This window comes from Hyla sarda (genome assembly GCF_029499605.1).
Source record: "Hyla sarda isolate aHylSar1 chromosome 1 unlocalized genomic scaffold, aHylSar1.hap1 SUPER_1_unloc_9, whole genome shotgun sequence".
Taxonomy (NCBI): domain Eukaryota; kingdom Metazoa; phylum Chordata; class Amphibia; order Anura; family Hylidae; genus Hyla; species Hyla sarda.
In genome coordinates, this window is record NW_026607595.1 from 1 (window position 1) to 24,043 (window position 24,043).

General features: G+C 45.1%; 2 protein-coding genes across 2 annotated transcripts; both read left to right on the forward strand.

Moving 5' to 3' along the window:
- Positions 1 to 4,947: 4,947 nt before the first annotated feature.
- On the forward strand, positions 4,948 to 23,741 carry LOC130298302 (oocyte zinc finger protein XlCOF7.1-like; the record flags this gene model as incomplete). The annotated part of the gene is made up of 2 exons (XM_056551233.1): positions 4,948 to 6,441; positions 23,557 to 23,741. Coding segments are annotated over 2 exons (1,679 nt in total), but the record flags the coding sequence as incomplete, so codon positions are not given.
- On the forward strand, positions 16,627 to 17,795 carry LOC130298312 (uncharacterized). The gene has a single exon (XM_056551246.1). It carries the CDS (start codon positions 16,704 to 16,706, stop codon positions 17,400 to 17,402), a length of 699 nt encoding a protein of 232 aa, XP_056407221.1. The 5' UTR covers positions 16,627 to 16,703; the 3' UTR covers positions 17,403 to 17,795.
- Positions 23,742 to 24,043: the final 302 nt, after the last annotated feature.

Consider the following 24,043-nt stretch of genomic DNA (forward strand, 5'->3'; position numbering starts at 1 on the left):
CTTATGCCTCCCTCGCCTCCCATGCCCCCCTTGCCTCCCATGCCTCCCTCGCCACTTATGCCTCCCTCACCTCCCATGCCCCCCTCGCCTCTTATGCCTCCCTCTACTCCCATGCCTCCCTCACCCCCATGCCTCCCTCGCCTCTTATGCCTTCCTTGATCATATAGTGACGGTATAATACTACCGTACTGATACAGAATAAAACCCCTGTACGCAGACCACTATCACCCTAACCTCTTAAGGACGCAGGGTGCACCCGCTCCCGTGCTGTAACACAGGGTCGGGCCCGGCACCTAGCAATGAGCGGGACCCGTGGCTAATACCGGACATCACTGATTGCGCTGATGCCCGGTATTAACCCTTTAGACGCGGCGATTAAAGTTAATTGCCGCATCTAAAATAAATAAAAAAATGCTTCCGGGCAGCTCAGTCAGGCTGATCGGGGACACTGTGGTGAAACCGTGATGTCCCGATCATTTTAACCGTATGGAACTACAGAATAAAGAGAAAGTGTCTTTTTTACCCAAAAATGTACTGTGTAGAAACAGAAGCCCCCAAAAGTTACAAAATAGCGTTTTATTTTATTTTATTTTGTCCTACAAATATCTTTTCACCATAGATTTTTGGGTAAAATGATTGATGTAATTACAAAGTACAGCTGGTGGCACAAAAAAACTGTGCAAATACAGAAAAACGTTGAGTCCTTAAGGGGTTAAACCCATTTCCACCTTAAAGGGGTTCTCCAGTGGAAAAACATTTTAAAAAAATCATCTGGTGCCATAAAATTATACAGATTTGTAAATTACTTCTATTATAAAATCCTATTCCTTCCAGTACTTATCAGCTGCTGTTTGCTCCACAGAAAGTTTTTTTTATTTTTGCACTTTTGTTTTTTCCCTTATCACCTTCTAAAAATCAAAATGCGTTCAATTTTGCACCTACAGACCCACATGAGGCTTGTTGTTTTTTGCGTCACCAATCGTACTTTGTAATCACAGCAATTATTTTATAACCTAATATACGGCGAAACAAAAAAACTTTGCTTGTGGGGTGAAATAAAAAAAAAAAACGCCAAATTGCCTCTTTCTAGGGCTTCCGTTTTTACGCCGTGCACTTTTCGGGAAAAGTAACACCTTATCTTTATTCTTTAGGTCCAGACGGTTACAAGGATACCCAATTTAAATAGGTTTTATTTTATTTTACTACTTTAAAAAATTCATGCACCAACATTAATATGTTTAAAATTCTCCTCTTTTGAGCTCCATAACGTTTTTTTTTCTTCCGTATACGCGTCTGTATGAGGGTCATTTTTTGCGCCGTGGTCTGTAGTTTTTATCGGTACCATTTTTTTTAAATGGGACTTTTTACCGCAATTTATTAATATTTTTATGGTATATGAAGTGACCAAAAATGCACAATTTTGGAATTTGGTATTTTTTCACGTGTACGCCATCGACCGTGCGGTTTGGCCAACCTTATATTCTAATAGTTCGGACATTTATGCACACGGCGGTACCACATGGGATTTTTTATTTATTTATTTATTTATTACATTTAGTTAAAAAAAATGTAAATGGGGGATTCAAACTTTAATTAGGGGAGGGGCTTATTCACATGTATTAACTTTTTTTTTTTTTTTTTTTGCCCCCATAGGGGACTATTACCTGTAATCTTCTGGTTGTATATACTGATCAGTGCTATGCCATAGTATTGATCATTGTTATCAGTGCTCTGCTGCTTCAGTCTTGGAGTAATAGAACACTGATCAGACGGCGAGGAGGCAGGTAAGGGCCCTCCCACCGTCCTCTCAGCTGATCAGGACATCAGGATTTTGTGGTGATAAAGGAATAAAAGGGATGAATAATTGCACCACATCATGACCACCACCATTACCACCATATAGTGACGGGATAATACTGCCATACTGATACTGAATAATACCCCTGTACACAGACTAATATCCCCCCATACAGTGCCCCCGGCTCTACACAGGCGCTGCAGACCATATAAGTGATTACAGTGCAGTTACATGTAGTGAATCACAGGGGGCGTCTTCCTGAAGTCGTTCTCTTTCCTTTTCGTCCCCACAGAATCTGCCGGAGAAACATGTTAGGCACCGCGCGTTTCCAGCACGTTTCCCAATTCTTTCCTCAGTGCCCTAAATAGTGTAGATAACGCCAGTATGAAGGCAGATAATGGCGGTAGGTAGATAGCGTTGGTAGGTAGACGGTGTAGGTAGGTACTGGTGGTAAGTAGATAGATCATTTTACCACAAAAACAAAAATAATACATAATTTGTGGCTTCCATTCTTATGCAGCGCACTTTTTGGTACAAATGACGCCATCTATATTGTGTCCAAACAATGACATCGATACCCAATATATATAGGTTTTGTGTTATTGTATTATATTATTATTGTATTATATTGTATTATAACTTTTTGTAATTTTTCTGTAATATTTCTGCCCCCCCCATAACACTTTATTTTCCTGTATGAGGGATCGTTTTTATTTGCACCGTGATCTGTAGTTTTTGTATAGATTGTTCTTTTGTTTCGCTTTTTATACTTTTTTTTTTCTCTGCTATTTTTTACATTTGCGCCATTCACTGTGCGGTTTAATTAACAACATTATATTATAATACCGTATATACTCGAGTATAAGCCGAGTTTTTCAGCACGATTTTTCGTGCTGAAAACACCCCCCTCGGCTTATACTCGAGTGAACTCTCCACCCGCAGTGGTCTTCAACCTGCGGACCTCCAGAGGTTTCAAAACTACAACTCCCAGCAAGCCCGGGCAGCCATCGGCTGTCCGGGCTTGCTGGGAGTTGTAGTTTTGAAACCTCCGGAGGTCCGCAGGTTGAAGACCACTGCGGCCTTCGACATCATCCAGCCCCCTCTCACCCCCTTTAGTTCTGTACAGTACTCACCTCCGCTCGGCGCTGGTCCGGTCCTGCAGGGCTGTCCGGAGAGGAGGTGGTCCGGTGGGATAGTGGTTCCGGGCTGCTATCTTCACCGGGGAGGCCTCTTCTAAGCGCTTCGGGCCCGGCCTCAGAATAGTCACGTTGCCTTGACAACGACGCAGAGGTGCGTTCATTGCCAACGTACTTCTGCGTCGTTGTCAAGGCAACGCATCTATTCCGGGCCGGAAGCGCGGAGAAGAGGCGCCCCCAGTGAAGATAGCAGCCCGGAACCACTATCCCACCGGACCACCTCCTCACCGGACAGTCCTGCAGCACCGGACCAGCGCCGAGCAGAGGTGAGTACTGTACAGAACTAAAGGGGGTGAGAGGGGGCTGGATGATGTCGAAGGCCGCAGTGGTCTTCAACCTGCGGACCTCCGGAGGTTTCAAAACTACAACTCCCAGCAAGCCCGGACAGTCGATGGCTGCCCGGGCTTGCTGGGAGTTGTAGTTTTGAAACCTCTGGAGGTCCGCAGGTTGAAGACCACTGAGGGCGGATGATGAGAAGAGGATGATCAAGGGGGGGGTGTGGGATGATGACAAGAGGATGATGAAGGGGGGGGGGTGTGGGATGATGAAGGGGGGTGGGGATGATGAAGGGGGGTGTGTGGGATGATTACAAGGGGATGATGAAGGGGGGTGGGGATGATGACAAGGGGATGATGAAGGGGGGATGTGTGGGATGATGACAAGGGGATGATGAAGGGGGGGTGTGGGATGATGACAAGGGGATGATGACAGGTGATGATGATGAGGGTCTGGATGATGACAGGCGGTGATGAAGATGTTAATGACGGGTCTGGATGATGAAAGGGGGGGATGATGTATTTCCCACCCTAGGCTTATACTCGAGTCAATAACTTTTCCTGGGATTTTGGGTTGAAATTAGGGGTCTCGGCTTATACTCGGGTCGGCTTATACTCGAGTATATACGTTCAGATATTTACACCAAATATGCAAAAATGTTTATTTTTGTTTACATTATTTTATTCCAAAAATGGGAAAAGGAAGAGTGGGGGGGGGGGTGTAATCAAACTTTTATTAGGGGAGGGGATTTTTCACATTACAATTTTAAAAAAATATATATTTTATTTACTATTTTTTCTGCTATAAATCAGTGATCTGAAACCTAAGGCTCTCTGCCTGTTGCAAAACTACAACTCCCAGCATGTTGCACTATATAGTAGTATAGGTCATGGTACAACATGCTGGGAGTTGTAGTTTCGGGTCAGCTGCAAAGTCAGAGGCTGTGTCAAGGAATGCTGGGAGTTGAAGTATTTAACTACATCACCCAGCATGCCCTGATACAGCCTATGGCTCTGCAGCTGCCCCAACCCAAAACTACTCCCAGCATGTTTCACCATATACTAGTATAGTAAAAGTAATGGTGCAACATGCTGGTAGTCGCGGTTTTGGGTCTGCTGCAGAGGTATAGGCTGTATGAGGGCATGCTGGGTGTTATAGTTGGTAACTGCCACTCCCAGAATTCTTTGACTCCCAGCATTTGTGACATCGCACATTCCCGCCCCCCCCACCGCCCCCTCCAATAGACTTACATTGATAGGGCGTGGCTTAACGTTACGAGGGGCATAACCGTGACATCACGACCCCCGCAGCCCGAGCCCAGCGTTCATAACAAAATGTTTTGAATACTGGAGCAGTGGAGTGCCCCTTTAAGGGGTTACAAAGTAGTAAAACATAACAAAATTATGTATGAGCATTGTGATCGTATTCACCTGAGAAATAATTTTACCGCACAGTGAATGAAAGAAAAAATTTTATGGCAAAATAAGAGTTTTGGCTCTTAGAGGAAAGATTAAATATCCTGGGTCGTTAAGGGGTTAATACTGATAATAAAATCTGTGTTATTCTCTGCAGATTCTTGTAGCAGGAGATCAGAGGAGAATCTTATATCTTCAGATTATAAAGCAGATGATGATATCACACAAGATACATATGAAGAACATTCCATTATCCCAGATACACCCTCAGCCCTTCACAGCCAAGATCTGTCATCTCATCCTTATATACAGGTCCTGTCTTCTCAGCATTTTCAGCAAAATAAAAGCCGCAGAAGGAATGATGGACATCAAAAAGCTAATACAAGGGAAAAGCCAGTGTCATGTTTAGAGTGTGGGAAATGTTTTACTTATAAATCACATCTTGTTAGACATCAAAGAACTCACACAGGAGAGAAATCATATTCATGCTCAGAATGTGGAAAATGTTTCACTCAGAAATCAAATCTTATTGAGCATCAAAGAACTCACACAGGAGAGAAGCCGTTTTCCTGTTCAGAATGTGGAAAATGTTTTACTCATCAAAAAAGTCTTATTAGACATCAAAGAACTCACACAAGGGACAAGCCATTTTCATGTTCAGAATGTGGGAAATGTTTTACTTTTAAATTAGAACTTCTTGTACATCAAAGAACTCACACAGGGGACAAGCCATTTACATGCTCAGAATGTGGAAAATGTTTTACTCATCAGCAAAGTCTTATTAGACATCAAAGAACTCATACAGGGGAGAAGCAATTTTCATGTTCAGAATGTGGGAAATATTTTCCTTTTAAATCAGGTCTTGTTAAACATCAAAGAACTCACACAGGAGAGAAGCCATTTTCATGCTCAGAGTGTGGGAAATGTTTTCCTTTTAAATCAGGTCTTATTAGACATCAAAAAACTCACACAGGGGACAAGCCATTTTCATGCTCAGAATGTGGGAAATGTTTTCCTTTTAAATCAGGTCTTGTTAAACATCAAAGAACTCACACAGGAGAGAAGCCATTTTCATGCTCAGAATGTGGGAAATGTTTTACTTTTAAATCAGGTCTTATTAGACATCAAAAAACTCACACAGGGGACAAGCCATTTTCATGTTCAGAATGTGGGAAATGTTTTACTTTTAAATCAGATCTTGTTGTACATCAAAGAACTCACACAGGAGAGAAGCCATTTTCATGTTCAGAATGTGGAAAATGTTTTACTCATCAGCTAAGTCTTATTAAACATCAAAGAACTCACACAGGGGACAAGTCATTTTCATGTTCACAATGTGGAAAATGTTTTACTTGGAAATCAGATCTTGTTCGACATCAAAGAGCTCACACAGGGAAAAAGCCATTTTCATGTTCAGAATGTGGAAAATGTTTTGCTTTGAAATCATATCTTGTTCAACATCAAAGAACTCACACTGGAGAGAAGCCATTTTTATGTTCAGAATGTGGAAAATGTTTTACTGGGAAAACATATCTTGTTCTGCATCAAAGAACTCACACAGGGGAGAAGCCATTTTCATGTTCAGAATGTGGAAAATGTTTTACTAGGAAATCAGATCTTGCTCAACATCAAAGAACTCACACAGGGGAAAAGCCATTTTCATGTTCAGAATGTGGAAAATGCTTTATTTTGAAATCATATCTTGTTCAACATCAAAGAACTCACACAGGGGAGAAGCCATTTTCATGTTCAGAATGTGTTAAATGTTTTACTAAGAAAACATATCTTGTTCAACATCAAAAAACTCACACAGCGGGGCATGGCTTGGATGGTGAACTGAGTGGTCGCACTCCACTGTGATACCACGGGCCCGACCAAATTTCACCCTGATTTCACCTCCTGAGGGCCCTCACTTACCCCCTCTGTGGTCCGGTGGAATAGCAGAAGCAGTGTGGCAGTGGCGGGCGCAGCTTGGAGACTGACCGGAGCGGGAGCGGAGCAGAAGCTGTGTTTGAGTTACTTGAGTTCTTGCTACTACTCACCTGTTAGTGTTTAGGATCTAGGCCTGCACAAGTTCCTAGGGTTAGGCAGGATTTTTTTTTGGGGGGGGGGGGGGGGGGCTTGTTTTTGCTTAAACTTGCATTTGTTTTTGTTGTCTATGTCTGTTGGTTGGTCATCTGGTTGGTGTTTTTGTCTGTGGTATGTGTGGTGTGTGTGTTCCTGGAGTTCCTCAGGTGGTGGTGTTGTGTCCCAGGTACAATCTTATTTCTACTCAGACCTTTTTGTGGGAGAAGTGGAGCTCTCCGGTTTATAGTGTTTATCCTGCTGCTTGCTTGGTTGGGTGTATATTATGGGTTCCCTTAGATTAGTGAGCTGGAATGTTAGAGGCCTTAACTCCAAATTTAAGAGGGCCCTTTGTTTGGACTTCATTAAAAAGCAATCCCCACATCTGATTTGCTTACAGGAAACATCTAACTGGTCAGAAAATACTTTCCCTTAAGAGGGCATGGATAGCGAGGGGCTGACACTCTACCTATTCTTCCTCTGCGAGGGGATTGTCTATCTTATTATTATGTTACTAAATCCATTCCCCAGGTCATTGATCAAGTGGCCTGTGATCATTTTGGTAGGTTTGTGATTATCCGGTGTTCCCTACGTGCCTTTAGTTTTCTTTTGGTATCCGTATATGTCCCCCCTCCGTTTCATGTCGCTGTCTTAGACTGTATTAAGTTCAAATTGTTAACGTTTCCCTCTTTGCCTGTTCTCCTTTTAGGCGACTTTAATGTGGTCCCTGATCCCAGTGTTGATCGTACCGGAGCAGCTGATTTGGGCTGTCATGGCCTTAATAATTGGAGTTTGGCGTTGTCCCTTACTGAGGTTCGGCGCTGGAAGCATCCGTCTGACCCCATATTCTCCTTCTAAACAGCGGTGCATAAATCGTTCTCCAGGATAGATCTGGCGTATGCCTCCTCTGACCTTATTCCTCTGGTAAGAGAGGTCCTGTACACCACTAGGGGGATCTCTGACCACTCAGCTCTTGTTCTGTCCCTGAACCTAGGCCCTTGTCACTCCTCTAGGGTCTGGCGGATGCACCCAGGCTGGCTGCGGGAGGAGGTGGTGACTGCGTCCTTGCTAGAAGCCCTTACCTGTTTTTGGGAACATAAGAGCCCACCCTGACAAGTTAGTCCAATGGGATGCTCATAAAGCGCAAGTATGGGGGGAGTTTATGGCAGGGGTGGCTGGGCAGCAGCAGGTGTGTACGGCCAGGGAGAGAGCATTGCAGGTTGAGATTGGGGTTCTGGAGGCTAAGGTGGTGAGGGACCCTTCCCCTGAGGCTGAACATAAATGGTTGACTGTCCAAAGGGCCCTCCTGATCCTTCAGAGGGAGAAGATTCAAAAGAGATTGGTGGACAGGGAGGCAGCATTATTTGAATTTGGGGATAAGAACGGCAAGTTGCTGGCGTATTTGGCCAGGGAGAGTAGGCCAATGGTGGCTATACCCTGTATTAGGGGGGTTAATGGGTCTCTGGTTTCTGATCCTGTTAGTATTAATACTGTGTTTCGTGACTTTTATAGGGATCTTTATACCTCTCGCATACCCACTGTTCCAGTTGGTTTAGTGCCCTTCTTTTGGAGTTTGCCTCTAACGCCATTGACAACGGCCCAGGTGGCCAAGTTAGATGCCCCCTTTTCTGGTGAGGAACTTTCTTTATCTATTGCTTCTTTGCAGTTGGGGAAAACTCCGGGACTGGATGGCATGATTGGAGACTGGTACAGGGCGAATGAGGAGCGGCTGATACCTATATTACTGAATTTTTTTTTATGTGGCCTTGGAGACTGGAAGACTTATTCTTTCCAAACCGGGAAAGGATCCTACGATTCCAGATTCTTATAGACCTATTTCCCTCCTTAATGTTGATATCCAAATTTTGGCTAAAATCTTGGCAAATCGGTTACATAAGGTTATAGCCGCTATCATCCATCCTGACCAAACAGGCTTGATGCCAGGGAGGGATACTGACATTAACGTCCAGCGGTTGCACCTTAACATTGCTGCAGCGGAAGGGGAGGCCTCGGGGTAATATGTTGTTAGCTTAGATGTCTATAAAGCTTTTGATTCGGTGGAATGGTTGTATCTGAGGGGTGTTTTGGGAGTCCTTTGGTTTGGGGCATGGGTTCGATTGTTGTATGACAGTCCCAGGGCTAGGGCAAGAACTAATCTGGAGGTCTCTGAGATCTTTCAGCTAGGTAGGGGTTCCAGGCAGGGATGGCCACTTTCTCCCTTTTTGTTTGCCTTAGCAGTTGAGCCTTTGCTTTACTTGACGAATGTCCAGGGCTCCCTGAGGGCTTTGTTTTCACTTCTGGCTGAATTTAGCTCCTTTTCTGGGCTCCAGGTTAACTGGGCTAAGTCTTCCCTGATGCCTTTGTCGGTGACAATGGATCATGTTCTGTGTCTTCCTCATGGGTTGCAGACGGTTAATCAATTTCGGTATTTTGGAGTAGAGATTTCTGCGTGTGTGACTGATTATGTGGGGCTCAATCTGGAACCAGTGTTGTTGCCAGTGACAACTAAATTACAAGCTTGGTCTCCGTTGCCTCTCTCCCTGGCTGGCCGGATTCATATTTTTAAAATGGTGCATTTACTTAAATTTCTATATCTTTTCCATTTATCTCCAGTGATTCCCCGCAAGAGTTTTTTTTTACGAGGCTGAGTGGCGCTTTGAGGTCCTTCTATTGGCAGGACAAATCACCGTGGTTGGGTCAGGCGCTGCTTCAGGCGTCCAAACAGAGAGGGGGGTTGGCTGCTCCTCACATACATAATTACTTCCTAGCGTCTCAGTTGGTGTATGCTGCCTGGTGGATCGACCTGGATCTGGAAAACGCCTCTACTGTTCTTGCAGGAGCTCTTTTGGGTTTGTATGAAACTCTGATACTTCCAAACTGTTGATCCCTCTGAGAACTGGGGCTGAGGTGTGGTCGGTGGTCTCTAGATGCTTTCCGTTGCCGATCCTGTCCCCCAGAGCACCTCTGTGGGGAAACCCTCATTTTGAGCACCTGCAGGGGTTGGAGGCGGCCGTATTCTGGAGCGGTCATGGAGTCAAGTTTGCCATGCATTTGTTTGGGGAGTCTCCCTCTTTCCAGGAACTATGTGACCACTATGATCTCCCAGTTTCGGTACTTCCAGCAGAGACATGCGGTGAGGGCGCAGTTTGGCTCTCTTGGCGTGACTCCAGTCTTTTCTGATGTGGAGCTGCTTCTGGGTACCACGGACCTCCCTAAACCCCTGACTCAGGGATATGCATTGGTACAGTCGGCAGGTCCAAATCCGTTTGAGTTGGCTTTTGTTAAATGGGTGGGGGATATTCCTGATTTGACAGACGGACAAAGGCGAGAAGTGACAAAAACCTTTTACCCCACGGTGGTGAGCGCTAGAGATTTACTTATTCAGATTCATTTTATGTTTGTACTATACTCCGGTTAGGTTTGTTCCGTATTGGGGTCTCCTCCTCAAATTCTTGTTTCCGGTGTAATGCAGATGTGTGCTCCCTTTTACATGCGATGTGGAGCTGCCCTTGTGTGGAACCCTTCTGGAGGGAAGCGATTGACGGATCACTTAGAATTCCCCTATGAGTTCTCCCCAGTGGTTTGTCTGATAGGGGTCATTAATGATCTGGCCTCTGGCTCCCATAGGCGCCTTCTCATTCGCTTTTTTATTGTTTTATGCAGGGAAGGTTCTGATTATGACCTGAAAAGATACTTCCCCCTCCCCCATTACATGGTGGTTTAACTTGGTAAACAGGTATATACGTTATACAAGACACTGTACATTAGTCGCAATTGCCCCAAGAATTTTGATAAGGTTTTGATGCCCTGGCTCCTAATTGGTGAGTCGGTAGTCCTCCCAGAGCGGGTCATCTCTCCTTGATAGTCTGGCAGATATTATCTTGGACTAGAACTGGAGGGGTGCTCCGGGAGTGTGAGTGAGTGTGTGGTTGTCTACTGTTCTGTCTATTGTCTTGACATCAGTCGGGTGCGGATTTCTTGACTGCCTACCCATGTGTAGCTATGTTACCTGAATTTACTTAAGCAATTGGAGGAGATTGTGGGAGTTTTGTACTTCTGGTAATTCTTTGTCTTTTTTTTTTTTTTGGGTTTTCAATAACAGAAAGAATTTGTAACATACACAGAAGGAAAATAAAGTACAATTATTTCCAGAGAAATCAAATGAGCAGTCGACGTTTTACTGTAAAAACTAGTAATGTCCTACTAAAGAACAGTCCAAAAGAGACAATACGGAGGTAGCTGACATAGTCACTAGGGATCGGCACGGCCGCTCTTATCGGCCGATATTCACGGTTTTCCCCGTCATCGGTATCGGCTTCTAACCTGCCGATAATGCGCAAAACAAGGCGTGCGCACGAATCGCGGGACTTCAGTCCCGGCCCTGAACTTCGGGCCGGGACTGAAGTCCCGCGATTCGTGCGCACGCCCTGTTTTACCGTGCGGCGCAATCTAGTTGTGTAACCCTTTGCAAATACATCTGACAGGATGGTGGAGCGGGAGCTGTCCGCTGTCCGGCTCCTCCACTCCCTCACCTTTCTCATGCTGCTTCCATCTTGCAGTGGGAGTGAGAGCCGCGGGGACGCCATCCATGGCAGGCCGACGTGATGACATAACATCATTGCGCCGGCGCCCAGAGATCACGTCGCCGCAGCTCTCACTCACAGTACTAGAACGTACCAGCGTGTGAGAAAGGTGATCGCTGCTCTGCTCGGGCGCTGTATGGATGGACGGGCAAATTATCAGTGAGGGGGGCAAATATAAGTGAGGGGCACATGTGAGGAGGGCATTATGTGTGGGGTCACAGGACGGTGTATTATTTATGAGGGGCACATGACAAGGGGGGATTATATGTGGGGGCACATGACAGCCCCCCCCCGTCATGTGCCCATATAATGCCCCCTGTCCTGTGCCCCTCACATATAATGCCCCCTGTCCTAGACCCTCAGGGGGCATTATATGTGAGGGGCACAGGACAGGGGGCATTATATGTGAGGGGCACATGACAAGAGCCCCCTTGTCATGTGCCCATATAATGCCCCCCTGACATTTGCCCCTCACTTATAATGCCCCATTATGTGCCCCTCACTTATAATACCCCCTGTCCTGTGCCCCTCACATATAATACCCCCTGTCCTGTGCCCCTCACATATAATGCCCCCTGAGGGGGCAGTACAGGGGGCATTATATGTGAGGGAAACATGGCAGGGGCATTATATGTGAGGGGCACAGCACAGGGTGCATTATATGAAATGGGCACAGGACAAAATGCATTATTATGTAGGGGGAACAGGAGGGGTTATAGTTATTATATGTGGGGGCACAGGATGGGGCATTACTACTATATATGAGGGGCACAGAGTGTTTTGCATTTCAGAGGTATAGGCTGGTATTTATCATTGTAGGTGTAAGTGAAGCATTTATCATTGTAGGTGTAAGTGAAGCATTTATCATTGTAGGTGTAAGTGAAGCATTTTTCTACACCTTTTTTTGTGTGCTGGTAATGTGTAGGAGCACAAAACTTATTAAAAGGTAGCAGAGCATTTGAAATTTTGTGCAGGTCACATTTCAGAAATTTCTCTCTTCACATACACCAAAAAGCCTGGGCTAGTGAAGTTTTAGAGACTTTTTTGTGGCTTTGCACCTTTTTTTGCGCCTATTCACAAAAAAGCGCAGTTCATAAAACTAGGGATGCACCGATATATCGGCGGCCAATACATATCGGCCGAAAATAGCTATTTCGGCAAAATGCCAAAACAACTAAAAAAGTGCCGATAATGACCACCTCCCCTGCGCACCCACAGCACAAGTTACAAACACTGCCAGTGGCAGAGGCACTCGTGGGCGGTGCAGGGGGGGCCGGCCGCAACATCTGGGGGTGGGGGTGGGGTGGGGTTTTGCGCTCTCCGGGATAGGATTAGGAATACTTCTTTTTATGTGCCCGGGCCGGCTCCTGTGTGTGGCTGCAGGCGGGGGCCGGCCAGAGCATATAAAAACTAATACTGTGTACTAAAAACCAGGGGGCATCCAGCTGTCCGGGCATGCTGGGAGTTGTAGTTTCACAACAGCTGGAGGCCCCCTGGTTTTTAGTATCCAGTATTAGTTTTTATATGCTCTGGCCGGCCCCTGCCTGCAGCCACACACAGGAGCCGGCCCGGGCACATAAAAAGAAGTATTCCTAATACTATCCTGGACATCCCTGTGTCCCGAAAAATCTTTTCGGGACATAAGGATGTCCGGCAATCACTCACCATTCCCTGCGTCCTCCCGCGATCCTCCTTCGGTCCTTCGCTTCTCCGCCTCTATGGTCGTACGCACGGGACGTCACTGACGTCCCGTGCGTACAACCATAGAGACGCAGGAGGACCGCAGGATCGTCGCAGGAGAACGCACGGCGGCCGGGGCCTGGTAAGTGACCGCGTCATCTTCTTCAGTATTCCGGTCACCGCTCCTCCGGTCCCGGCACCGGCACCTACTGCTATGGTCCATAGGCCATAGCAGTAGATGTGACCCCGGGCCGGTGGAGCGGTGACCGGAACACTGTGGGGGCAGCAGTACAGACATACAGCCTCCAGCCATACACTGTATATGGCTGGAAGCTGTATGTCTGTGGGGTGGGGGGAGCTGTCTACTGGGGGGAGCTGCCTACTATTGTGGGGGGGAGCTGCCTAATATTGGGGGGGGGGGGAGCTGCCTAATATTGTTGGGGGGGAACTGCCTGATATTGTTGGGGGGAGCTGCCTAATATTGTGGGGGGGGGGGAGCTGCCTAATATTGTGGGGGGGGGGAGCTGCCTAATATTGTGGGGGGGGGGGGGGGGGGAGCTGCCTAATATTGTGGGGGGAGCTGCCTAATATTGTTGGGGGGGGAGCTGTCTAATATTGTTGGGGGGGGAGCTGTCTAATATTGTTGGGGGGGAGCTGCCTACTATTGTGGGGGGGGAGCTGCCTACTATTGTGGGGGGGGGGAGCTGCCTAATATTGGGGGGGGGAGTTGCCTAATATTGTTGGGGGGGAACTGCCTGATATTGTTGGGGGGAGCTGCCTAATATTGTGGGGGGGGGGAGCTGCCTAATATTGTGGGGGGGGGAGCTGCCTAATATTGTTGGGGGGAGCTGCCTAATATTGTTGGGGGGAGCTGCCTAATATTGTGGGGGGGGGGGGAGCTGCCTAATATTGTGGGGGGGGGAGCTGCCTAATATTGTGGGGGGAGCTGCCTAATATTGTGGGGGGAGCTGCCTAATATTGTGGGGGGAGCTGCCTAATATTGTTGGGGGGGAGCTGCCTAATATTGTTGGGGGGGAGCTGCCTAATATTGTTGGGGGGAGAGCTGCTTAATATTGTGGGGGGGGGAGCTGCTTAATATTGTGGGGGGGAGCTGCCTAATATTGTGGGGGGGAGCTGCCTACAAATGTGGGGGGAGCTGCCTAATATTGTGGGGGAACTGCCTACTATTGTGGGGGAACTGCTGACCTAATGTGGGGGGGAGCTGCCTAAAAATGTGGGGGGAGCTGCCTAATATTGTTGGGGGGAGCTGCCTAATTTTGTGTGGGAACTGCCTACTATTGTTGGGGGGAGCTGCCTACTATTGTGGGAAACCTGCCTACTATTGTGGGGGAAATGCTGACCTAATTTGGGAACCTGCCTACTGTTGTGGGGGAGCTGCCTACTATTGCGGGGGAGCTGCCTACTATTGCGGGGGAGCTGCCTACTATTGCGGGGGAGCTGCCTACTATTGCGGGGGAGCTGCCTACTATTGCGGGGGAGCTGCCTACTATTGCGGGGGAGCTGCCTACTATTGCGGGGGAGCTGCCTACTATTGTGGGGGAGCTGCCTACTAATGTGGGGGAACTCCCGACCTAATGTGGGGGAGCTGGCAATCTAATGTGGGGGAATCTAATCTTATCTAATGAGCGGAGCGCTGCATTTTACCAGAAGACGGGGAGAAGTCATTTTCGGTATCGGTTTCGGCCGGACATTTTTTTTTATTTCGGTTTGGTTTCGGTTCTGAAATTTCCATTTCGGTGCACCTCTACATAAAACCTTTCCATATGTGTATTGCCAAAATCATTGGATTGCAACTCAAGCACAAAAAAAGGCACAAATAAACCCTGCTTGCGCCTTTTTTGCACCATATTTAGACACAAAAAAAAACCAGTTTAAAGACAATTATACATGTCGACCATAGTGTATATTATAAAGGAATTTTTGTGGTAGTATGGTTTTTATGGGCCACAATACATTACGGTATTGTATTCAGAGGGTGCATGGCAAGATTATATTCAGAGAGCACAGTATGTGGTAGTATTGTAATCAAGAGGGTACAGTGTGTTGTAGTAATATATTCAGAGGGTTCAGTGTGTAGTGGGTCAATAGTAGTATTATCTGTACTGCTCCAATAAGTAAAAGGCTAATAGCATCCCAGTATGTACTGACTGGGTGAGCATGGCAGGAGTACGACTGCTGACAGCATTTACACTCCTATCAGCATCAGTAACGGACAGGTACATGCTGGGATCTCATATTATTCATATTAATATTGATATTGTTTTTTCTTCATCCTCAACTTACTCCAAACCTCACTGTAGCTTGTTGTAACCCTCTTCTTTCAATGCAGATGGATGCACAAAGAAACAGTAAAAGTACAATTTGGGACTATTTTAGTGAACCCTTCCCAGGACAGGCAATGTGCAACACATGCAAAACCAATGTGAGCATGGGATCTGCAACTGCAAAAACAACGAATACATCCAATCTTTGGACCCATCTAAGAATTCATCATGTTGAATTATTTAATGGAGCACGGAAAAAAAATGAAAAGGAATCATGTGAAACACCAACTCTATTCCAGACAAACATAAAAGACCTATTTCAGAAACGCACAAAGTGGCAAAAGTCCGATGAAAGATCCCAACTTCTGGACAGGGCAATCACAGAGATGATGGTTACGGATAACCAGTCATTTACAATGGTGTCTGACTCTGGCTTTAAGCGCTTGATGTCCAAAGTTGAGCCAAGGTACACACTGAAAAATGAAAAGTTTTACAGAACCGAAATGCTGCCAAAGATTCATCAGAAGGTGATTCAGAAAGTAAAAACACTATTACAACCAGAGAACGCCAGTAATTCACTCTCATTCACTACGGACTGCTGGTCCGGATCAACAGAATCACTAATGAGTCTTACGTGTCACTTCATTGATAATGGATGGACAAAAAGGCAGTTGGTTTTGAACACAAAGGTGATGCAAGGATCCCACACTGGCGAGTACATCAAAGAAATGTTTCTAGGCATGCTTGATGACTGGGGGATAAGCAAAGATAGAGTGCTGCTTGTGCTTCGAGACAGCGGAGCAAACATGGTGAAAGGAATGAGGCTTACTGAAGTGTCAGATCTCAGCTGCATGGCACACACCCCGCAACTTGTAGTAAATGATGGTCTGTCAAGACAGAGAACTGTGATCGACATAATTGCCATGCTAAAGTGCGCAAGTCATTTCCACCATTCATTCATTGACAAGCACCGACTGAGGTGCATTCAGTCAGACCTTGGCCTGCCCAAAAGCAGCCTGATTCAGGCTGTTCCAACAAGGTGGAACTCCACATGTTACAAAGAATGCTGGGACAGAAGCGAGCTCTTAGCATCTATGCTGGTGAGCATGGAGGCTATTCTTGCCCTAATGCTGATCAGTGGGAGATTGTAGCAAATCTTATTCAGACCCTCCTCCCAATAGAGGAAGTGACCCTAGAGGTTATCCATTACGACTCAAGTGTGTCATCAGTTATTCCATGTGTGAGAGTGCTGAAGATGCTTCTTCAAGAGAATGAAGGGCCCACTACACGTGGAATTAAAACACTCAGGGAGGTTATGAACGAAAGCCTCAACAAACGTTTTTTGAAGTATGAAGAGAATATAAACGTAGTGTTGGCATGTCTTTTAGATCCCCGATTCAAACATCATGCTTTCTTTTCTGATAATGTATTGGCCAAGGCAAAAAAAATGGCTGACAGAAGATAATATGCAAAAGGAGGTGCAGGTTCTAGAAAGGTCACATCTGGAAGAGCCTGATGCTACTAGTCTGGATTTTGTGGAAGAGCCTGATGCTACTACAAGTACTAGTCTGGAAGAACATGCTACTAGTAGTACTAGTCTGGAAGAACATGCTACTAGTAGTACTAGTCTGGAAGAACATGCTACTAGTAGTACTAGTCTGGAAGAACATGCTACTAGTAGTACTAGTCTGGAAGAGCAAGATGATGATGCAACAGAAACCTACAAATTCCCAAAAAGGAAACACATGGAAAAAAACCAAATTGATGCCATGTTCAGCGTTTTATTGGGGCCTCATGTAGGGGATTCTCTAACTTCACCAAAAGTCAGCCTTGACAATGAGCTTAATCTTTATTTAAAAGAGCCAGTGATCAATAGAAAGGGCAATCCACTTGAGTGGTGGAAAGAAAATGAGACACGCTTTAAAACCCTTGCTTCTTATGCCAGAAGATACCTTTGCTCTCCACCCTCCTCTGTACCTAGTGAGCGTGTTTTCAGTGACGTGTCAGCAATTTATGAAAGAAACAGAAGCCGTTTAACAGGAGAACATGCAGAAATGTTGTGCTTTCTGCACTACAATGTACTCCTTCTCAACTGGAATTATTGAAGAAATTCTAAAGTTTTAGATTACTTTAGCATACTTTTCATAAAAATGTTATTTAATGTCTGTCTTAACTCTTTTGTGTAACCTTGAAGCTGGATAGCAGGTTAACATGGCTTGGCATTCGCTGAATGATCTGGGTTGCTCAGGAACTGGTCCTGTGTGTAGTGCCCACTACTATTTCCTCTGCTCCCCAAGACCAATACCTGTATGATTGTCTAGCCTTATAGGTTATGCTACCTATCGTTACTCAGCTAGAAAGCTTAAGTTACTCAACATTTATCTTGTTTTAAATGTAATATTCTTTAGTATATGCATTAAACCATGTGTTTAAATTACTTTAAATTGACACTAAGGCTAAGCAGTTAGGCAACAAAACAAATGTAGCTTAAAGGGGTACTCCGGTGTAAAACTTTTTTTTACATCAACTGGTGGCAGAAGGTTAAACAGATTTGTAAATTACTTCTGTTAAAAAATCTTAATCCTTCCAGTACTTATTAGCTGCTGAATACTACAGAGGAAATTCTTTTTTTATTGGAACACAGAGCTCTCTGCTGACATCATGAGCACAGTGCTCTCTGCTGACACCTCTGTCCATTTTAGGAACTGTCCAGAGCAGCATATGTTTGCTATGGGAATTTTCTTCTACTCTGGACAGTTCTTAAAATGGACAGGGATGTCAGCAGAGCACTGTGCTCATGATGTCAGCAGAGAGCTCTGTGTTCCAAAAAGAAAATTATTTCCTCTAGTATTCAGCAGCTAATAAGTGCTAGAAGGATTAAGATTTTTTAATAGAAGTAAATTTGCAAATCTGTTTAACTTTCCAGGACCAGTTGATTTAAAAAAAGTTTTCCACTGGAGTACCCCTTTAATGAAGCTGTCTTGGTGCCTTGCTCATATACACTGTAGTGTCCCTTTGATATAATTGCCTATGTCATTGCTGCTCATTTTACTAAGATTTAATCTAAGTATGGACTATGTGCCATTGAACATTGTTGTTCTTGTTACCTTATGACTGATATTTATTTAAAAAACACAAGTGGTCCAATTTGTTGTATTTGACCATATCACCATTGTTTTGCTGCAATCTGACTGGTATGTTTCTGTATTATTTATGTTTATTTACCTATGAAAAAATTTTACAAAAAAAGTTAAACGTAAACAATAAACATGTTCATTTAACAGCAGATGTGTAGAAATTTTTTTTTTCCAAAAAAATTTAAATGCACGGAATATCGGTATAAGTTATCGGCTATCGGCCTGAAGGTTTACAGGTTATCGTTATCGGCCCAAAAAAAATCAATATCGGTCGATCCCTAATAGTCACATAAACAAGTGATTCCTGTCAATATACCTCTTCAGCATCAGCATATCAGCTTGGTGGGAGTCTCTTCGAGTAGTAGGCATAACAAGAAAAAAGGAAAAGGAGGAAAAAAGAAAGGGCATCAGCCGAACTAAGCCCTTCGTAACAACAGAATGTAAAATCACACCCACAATAAATCACAGTTTAATGCACATACTCCTCCAGGGGTAAAAAAAAGAGAGAAGAAAAGTGAAGGAGGTAGAACAGAGGAAGAAGACAATAGAATAGACACCCTTATTGTTTAGTTTAACCCCTTAAGGACATAGGGCGTATCCATACGCCCCCGTTTCCAAGTCCTTAAGGACCGAGGGCGTATGGATACGCCCTGAGCATTTCCGGCCCCCGCCGCTAGCCGGAGGGGAGCCGGGGCCGGATGCCTGCTGAAATCGTTCAGCAAGCATCCCGGCATATCGCCCAGGGGGGTCAATTCAGTCCAGCAATCTGCGACGGATTCCAGGTCAATCGGGTCTCCAGTGACCCGATGACCCGGAATTACTGGCTAATCAGGGCCGTCAGAGACGGCCCCGAACAGCCAGAGCCAGCAGGGGTGAGGTGGCACTGGTGCCACCTCACGATCGCCCTGATTCGGCGGCCGGATTACCGGCCGACCAATCGGGGCGCCTGCTGCGGGTGTCACTCCCGCAACCCGCTCCACCCCTCTTCCGGAGGACGTGAGCGGGTGCGGGACGTGCACCCCGGGTGCTGCAGACCCCGATCCCCGGCGTCCCTGTTGGGATCGGGGCCCCAGGAGCGACGGTGAGGGACTGACCTGTGCGGCGGCATCGTGGAGCAGCAGCAGGAGGTGAGTGACAGCCTCCTGCTGTTGCTTAGCAACAGCTCCCAGCATGCAAAAAGGGCATGCTGGGAGCTGTAGTTATGCAACAGCAGGAGGCAGACCACCACAACTCCCAGCATGCCCTTATGGGCATGCTGGGACTTGTAGTTTTGCAACAGCTGGAGGCACATTTTTCTATGGAAAAATGTACCTTCAGCTGTTGTATAACTACAACTCCCAGCTTGCACAATCAGCTAAAGTGCATGCTGGGAGTTGTAGTGGTGCATCTGGTGGTTGGCTGTCGGTGACAGCTGAGAGTCGTAGTTTTGCAACAGCTGAAGGCACACTGAGTTAAGTAGCAAACCAGTGTGTCTCCAGCTGTTGCATAACTACAATCCCCAGCATCCCCAGCCAAAGTAGTATGCCTCCGGCTGTTGCATAACTACAAGACCCAGCATGCCCTTCCGCTGTCCGTACATGCTGGGGGTTGTAGCTTTTGCAACAGCTGAAGGCACACTGGTTGCAAAACACTGGGTTTGTTACCAAACTCGGTGTTTCACAACCTGTGTGTCTCCAGCTGTTGCAAAACTACAACTCCCAGCATGCACTGATAGACCGTACATGCTGGGAGTTGTAGTTTTGCAACAGCTGAATGTTTCTCCCCCCCTCCCCCCCAATGTGAACGTACAGGGTACACTCACATGGGCGGAGGATTACAGTAAGTATCCGGCTGCAAGTTTGAGCTGCGGCAAATTTTCTGCCGCAGCTCAAACTGCCAGCGAGAAACTACTGTGAACCCCCGCCCGTGCGACTGTACCCTAAAAACACTACACTACACTAACAAAAAATAAAATAAAAAACACTACATATATACATACCCCTACACAGCCCCCCTCCCCTCCCCAATAAAAATGAAAAACGTCTGGTACGTCACTGTTTCCAAAACGGAGCCTCCAGCGGTTGCAAAACTACAACTCCCAGCATGCACTGATAGACCGTACATGCTGGGAGTTGTAGTTTTGCAACAGCTGGATGTCCCCCCCCCCCCCCCCAATGTGAACGTACAGGGTACACTCACATGGGCAGAGGATTACAGTAAGTATCCGGCTGCAAGTTTGAGCTGCGGCAAATTTTCTGCCGCAGCTCAAGCTGCCAGCGAGAAACTACTGTGAACCCCCGCCCATGTGACTGTACCCTAAAAACACTACACTACACACAATATAATAAAAAGTAAAAAACACTACATATACACATACCCCTACACAGCCCCCCTCCCCTCCCCAATAAAAATGAAAAACGTTTGGTACGCCACTGTTTCCAGAACGGAGCCTCCAGCTGTTGCAAAACAACCACTCCCAGTATTGCCAGATAGCCACTGACTGTCTAGGCATGCTGGGAGTTTTACAACAGCTGGAGGCACCCTGTTTGGGAATCACTGGCGTAGAATACCCCTATGTCCACCCCTATGCAAGTCCCTAATTTAGGCCTCAAATGCGCATGGCACTCTCACTTTGGAGCCCTGTCGTATTTCAAGGCAACAGTTTAGGGCCACATATGGGGTATCGCCGTACTCGGAAGAAATTGTGTTACAAATTTTGGGGGGTATTTTCTGCTATTACCCTTTTTAAAAATGTAAAATTTTTGGGAAAACAAGCATTTTAGGTAAAAAAATTTTTTTTTTTACATATACAAAAGTCATGAAACACCTGTGGGGTATAACTGTTCACTTAACCCCTTGTTACATTCGCCGAGGGGTCTAGTTTCCAAAATCGTATGCCATGTGTTTTTTTTTTTTTTTTTTGCTGTCCTGGCACCATAGGGGCTTCCTAAATGCGGCATGCCCCCAGAGCAAAATTTGCTTTCAAAAAGCCAAATGTGACTCCTTCTCTCCTGAGACCTGTAGTGCGCCAGCAGAACACTTTTCACCCCCATATGGGGTGTTTTCTGAATCGGGAGAAATTGGGCTTCAAATTTTGGGGGGTGTTTTCTGCTATTACCCTTTTCAAAAATGTAAAAATTTTGGGAAACCAAACATTTTAGGTAAAAATTTTTTTTTTCACATATGCAAAAGTCGTGAAACACCTGTAGGGTATTAAGGTTCACATTACCCCTTGTTACGTTCCCCGAGGGGTGTAGTTTCCAAAATGGTATGCCACGTGGTTTTTTTTTGCTGTCCTGGCACCATAGGGGCTTCCTAAAGGTGACATGCCCCCCAAAAACCATTTGTCGCTCCTTCCCTTCTGAGCCCTCTACTGCGCCCACTGAACAATTAACATAGAGATATGAGGTATGTGCTTACTCGAGAGAAATTGGGTTTCAAATACAAGTAAAAATTTTCTCCTTTTCACCCCTTGCAAAAATTCAAAAATTGGGTCTACAAGAACATGCGAGTGTAAAAAATGAAGATTGTGAATTTTCTCCTTCACTTTGCTGCTATTCCTGTGAAACACCTAAAGGGTTAAAACACTGATTGTCATTTTGAATACTTTGGGGGGTGCAGTTTTTTTAATGGGGTCATTTATGGGGTATTTCTAATATGAAGGCCCTTTAAATCCACTTCAAACCTGAACTGGTCCCTAAAAAAATAGTGAGTTTGAAAATTTTGTGAAAAATTGGAAAATTGCTGCTGAACTTTGAAGCCCTCTGGTGTCTTCCAAAAGTAAAAACTCTTAAATTTTATGATGCAAACATAAAGTAGACATATTGTATATGTGAACCCAAAAAAAATTATTTTGAATATCCATTTTCCTTACAAGCAGAGAGCTTCAAAGTTAGAAAAATGCAAAATTTCCATTTTTTTCATCAAATTTGGGGATTTTTCACCAAGAAAGGATGCAAGTTACCACAAAAATTTTACCACTAAGTTAAAGTAGAATATGTCACGAAAAAACAATCTCAGAATCAGAATGATAACTAAAAGCATTCCAGAGTTATTAATGTTTAAAGTGACAGTGGTCCAATGTTCAAAAAATGCTCTGGCCCTTAAGGTGAAAAAGGGCTCGGTCCTTAAGGGGTTAAGGGTTCATGGAGACATAGTGAGGGCTGTGTAACCAGAGATCCCAGTGTTTTAGGAAGCTAAGATCACGATGGTTTGCCAGTGCATGGACACGCTCGTATTCACATATGAGGTTTACATAAGACAGGATTTCAGATAAGGTTGGGGTTAATGGGGATTTCCATTTCCTAGTTATAAACAGTTTAGTGGACATGAAGATATGAGCAATTACTGTCCTGGACATGGGGGGCTAAAGGTCAAGATCTAACATCAGTAGTGCAGATGCTGGGCTTATTTGTGTCTCTATGCCTAATAATCTGGAAACAACGAGATTAATACCCGACCAAATGGCTTGGAGGGTCGGGCATTCCCAAAGTATGTGCAACAATGTACTGATCTGACCACTATTCCTCCAGAAGGTATTAGTACATGTGGGCTCTATCTTGTACTACCTATGTGGCGTGAAGTACCACCTATGGATGGTTTTGAGTATAGCTTCCTGATGATTGGCACATCTAAAAATGCTAGGTATGTTGCGAAAAGCCAACTGCCATTGTTCGGAGGTGATGGAGCATCGGAGGTCTCTTTCCCATCTGTCCATGTAGGGAAAGGCAGCTGTGCCTGTTTTGTCTTCCAGCAAATCATAGAAAAAGGTAATACCTCTAAATGTGTTTCCTGAGGTGTTAAATGTGCCTAGCAATCTCGCTGGCATACGAAAGTTAGACAGCCACCCAGTGTTTAGCAAACTTCTGATTTGTAGACTTTTATAGAATTCCATGTGTGGTAGTGGGAAGGTTTCCCGTTAAGACAGGAAGTGGATATTTCCCGTTCTATCTAGTATGTCCCCAATAGAGGTTATGCCTGCAGTCTTCCAGGGAGATAGGTCTAAGTCTTTGATATGGAGCGTCAAAACTCACACAGGGGAGAAGCCATTTTCATGTTCAGAATGTGGAAAATGTTATACTATGAAATCAAGTCTTGTTCATCATCAAAAAACTCACTCGGGAGAAGCCATTTTAATATTCAGATTGTGGAAAATGTTTTAGTCAGAAATCAGATCTTGTTAAACATGAAAGAACTCACACAGGAGAGAGGCCATTTTCATGTTCTGAATGTGGGAAATGTTTTACTGAGAAAGCAACACTTAAAAGACATAAGAATTCACACAGGAGAGAAGCCAATTTGACGCAGATATCACATCCTATATATTAACCATGTACATACGATATCTGACATTTATATATATCATATACTGCAGGGGTCTCAAACTGGTGGCCCTCCAGATGTTGCAAAACTTCAACTCCCAGCATGCCTGTGAGGGGAGTCAGCTTGTTATAGGTTTTTATATAACGTTCTATAATAATCCTTTATATAATTATACGCCATTTTATATATCATCAGCCATGTTGTCTATAGTCCACCATCTTGTCTATGTTCCTTCATTATGAACTGAGTGTGAACTTTACCAGAATTATAACCAGGAAACTTGTAAACAAGAACCACAACTGCTGAGC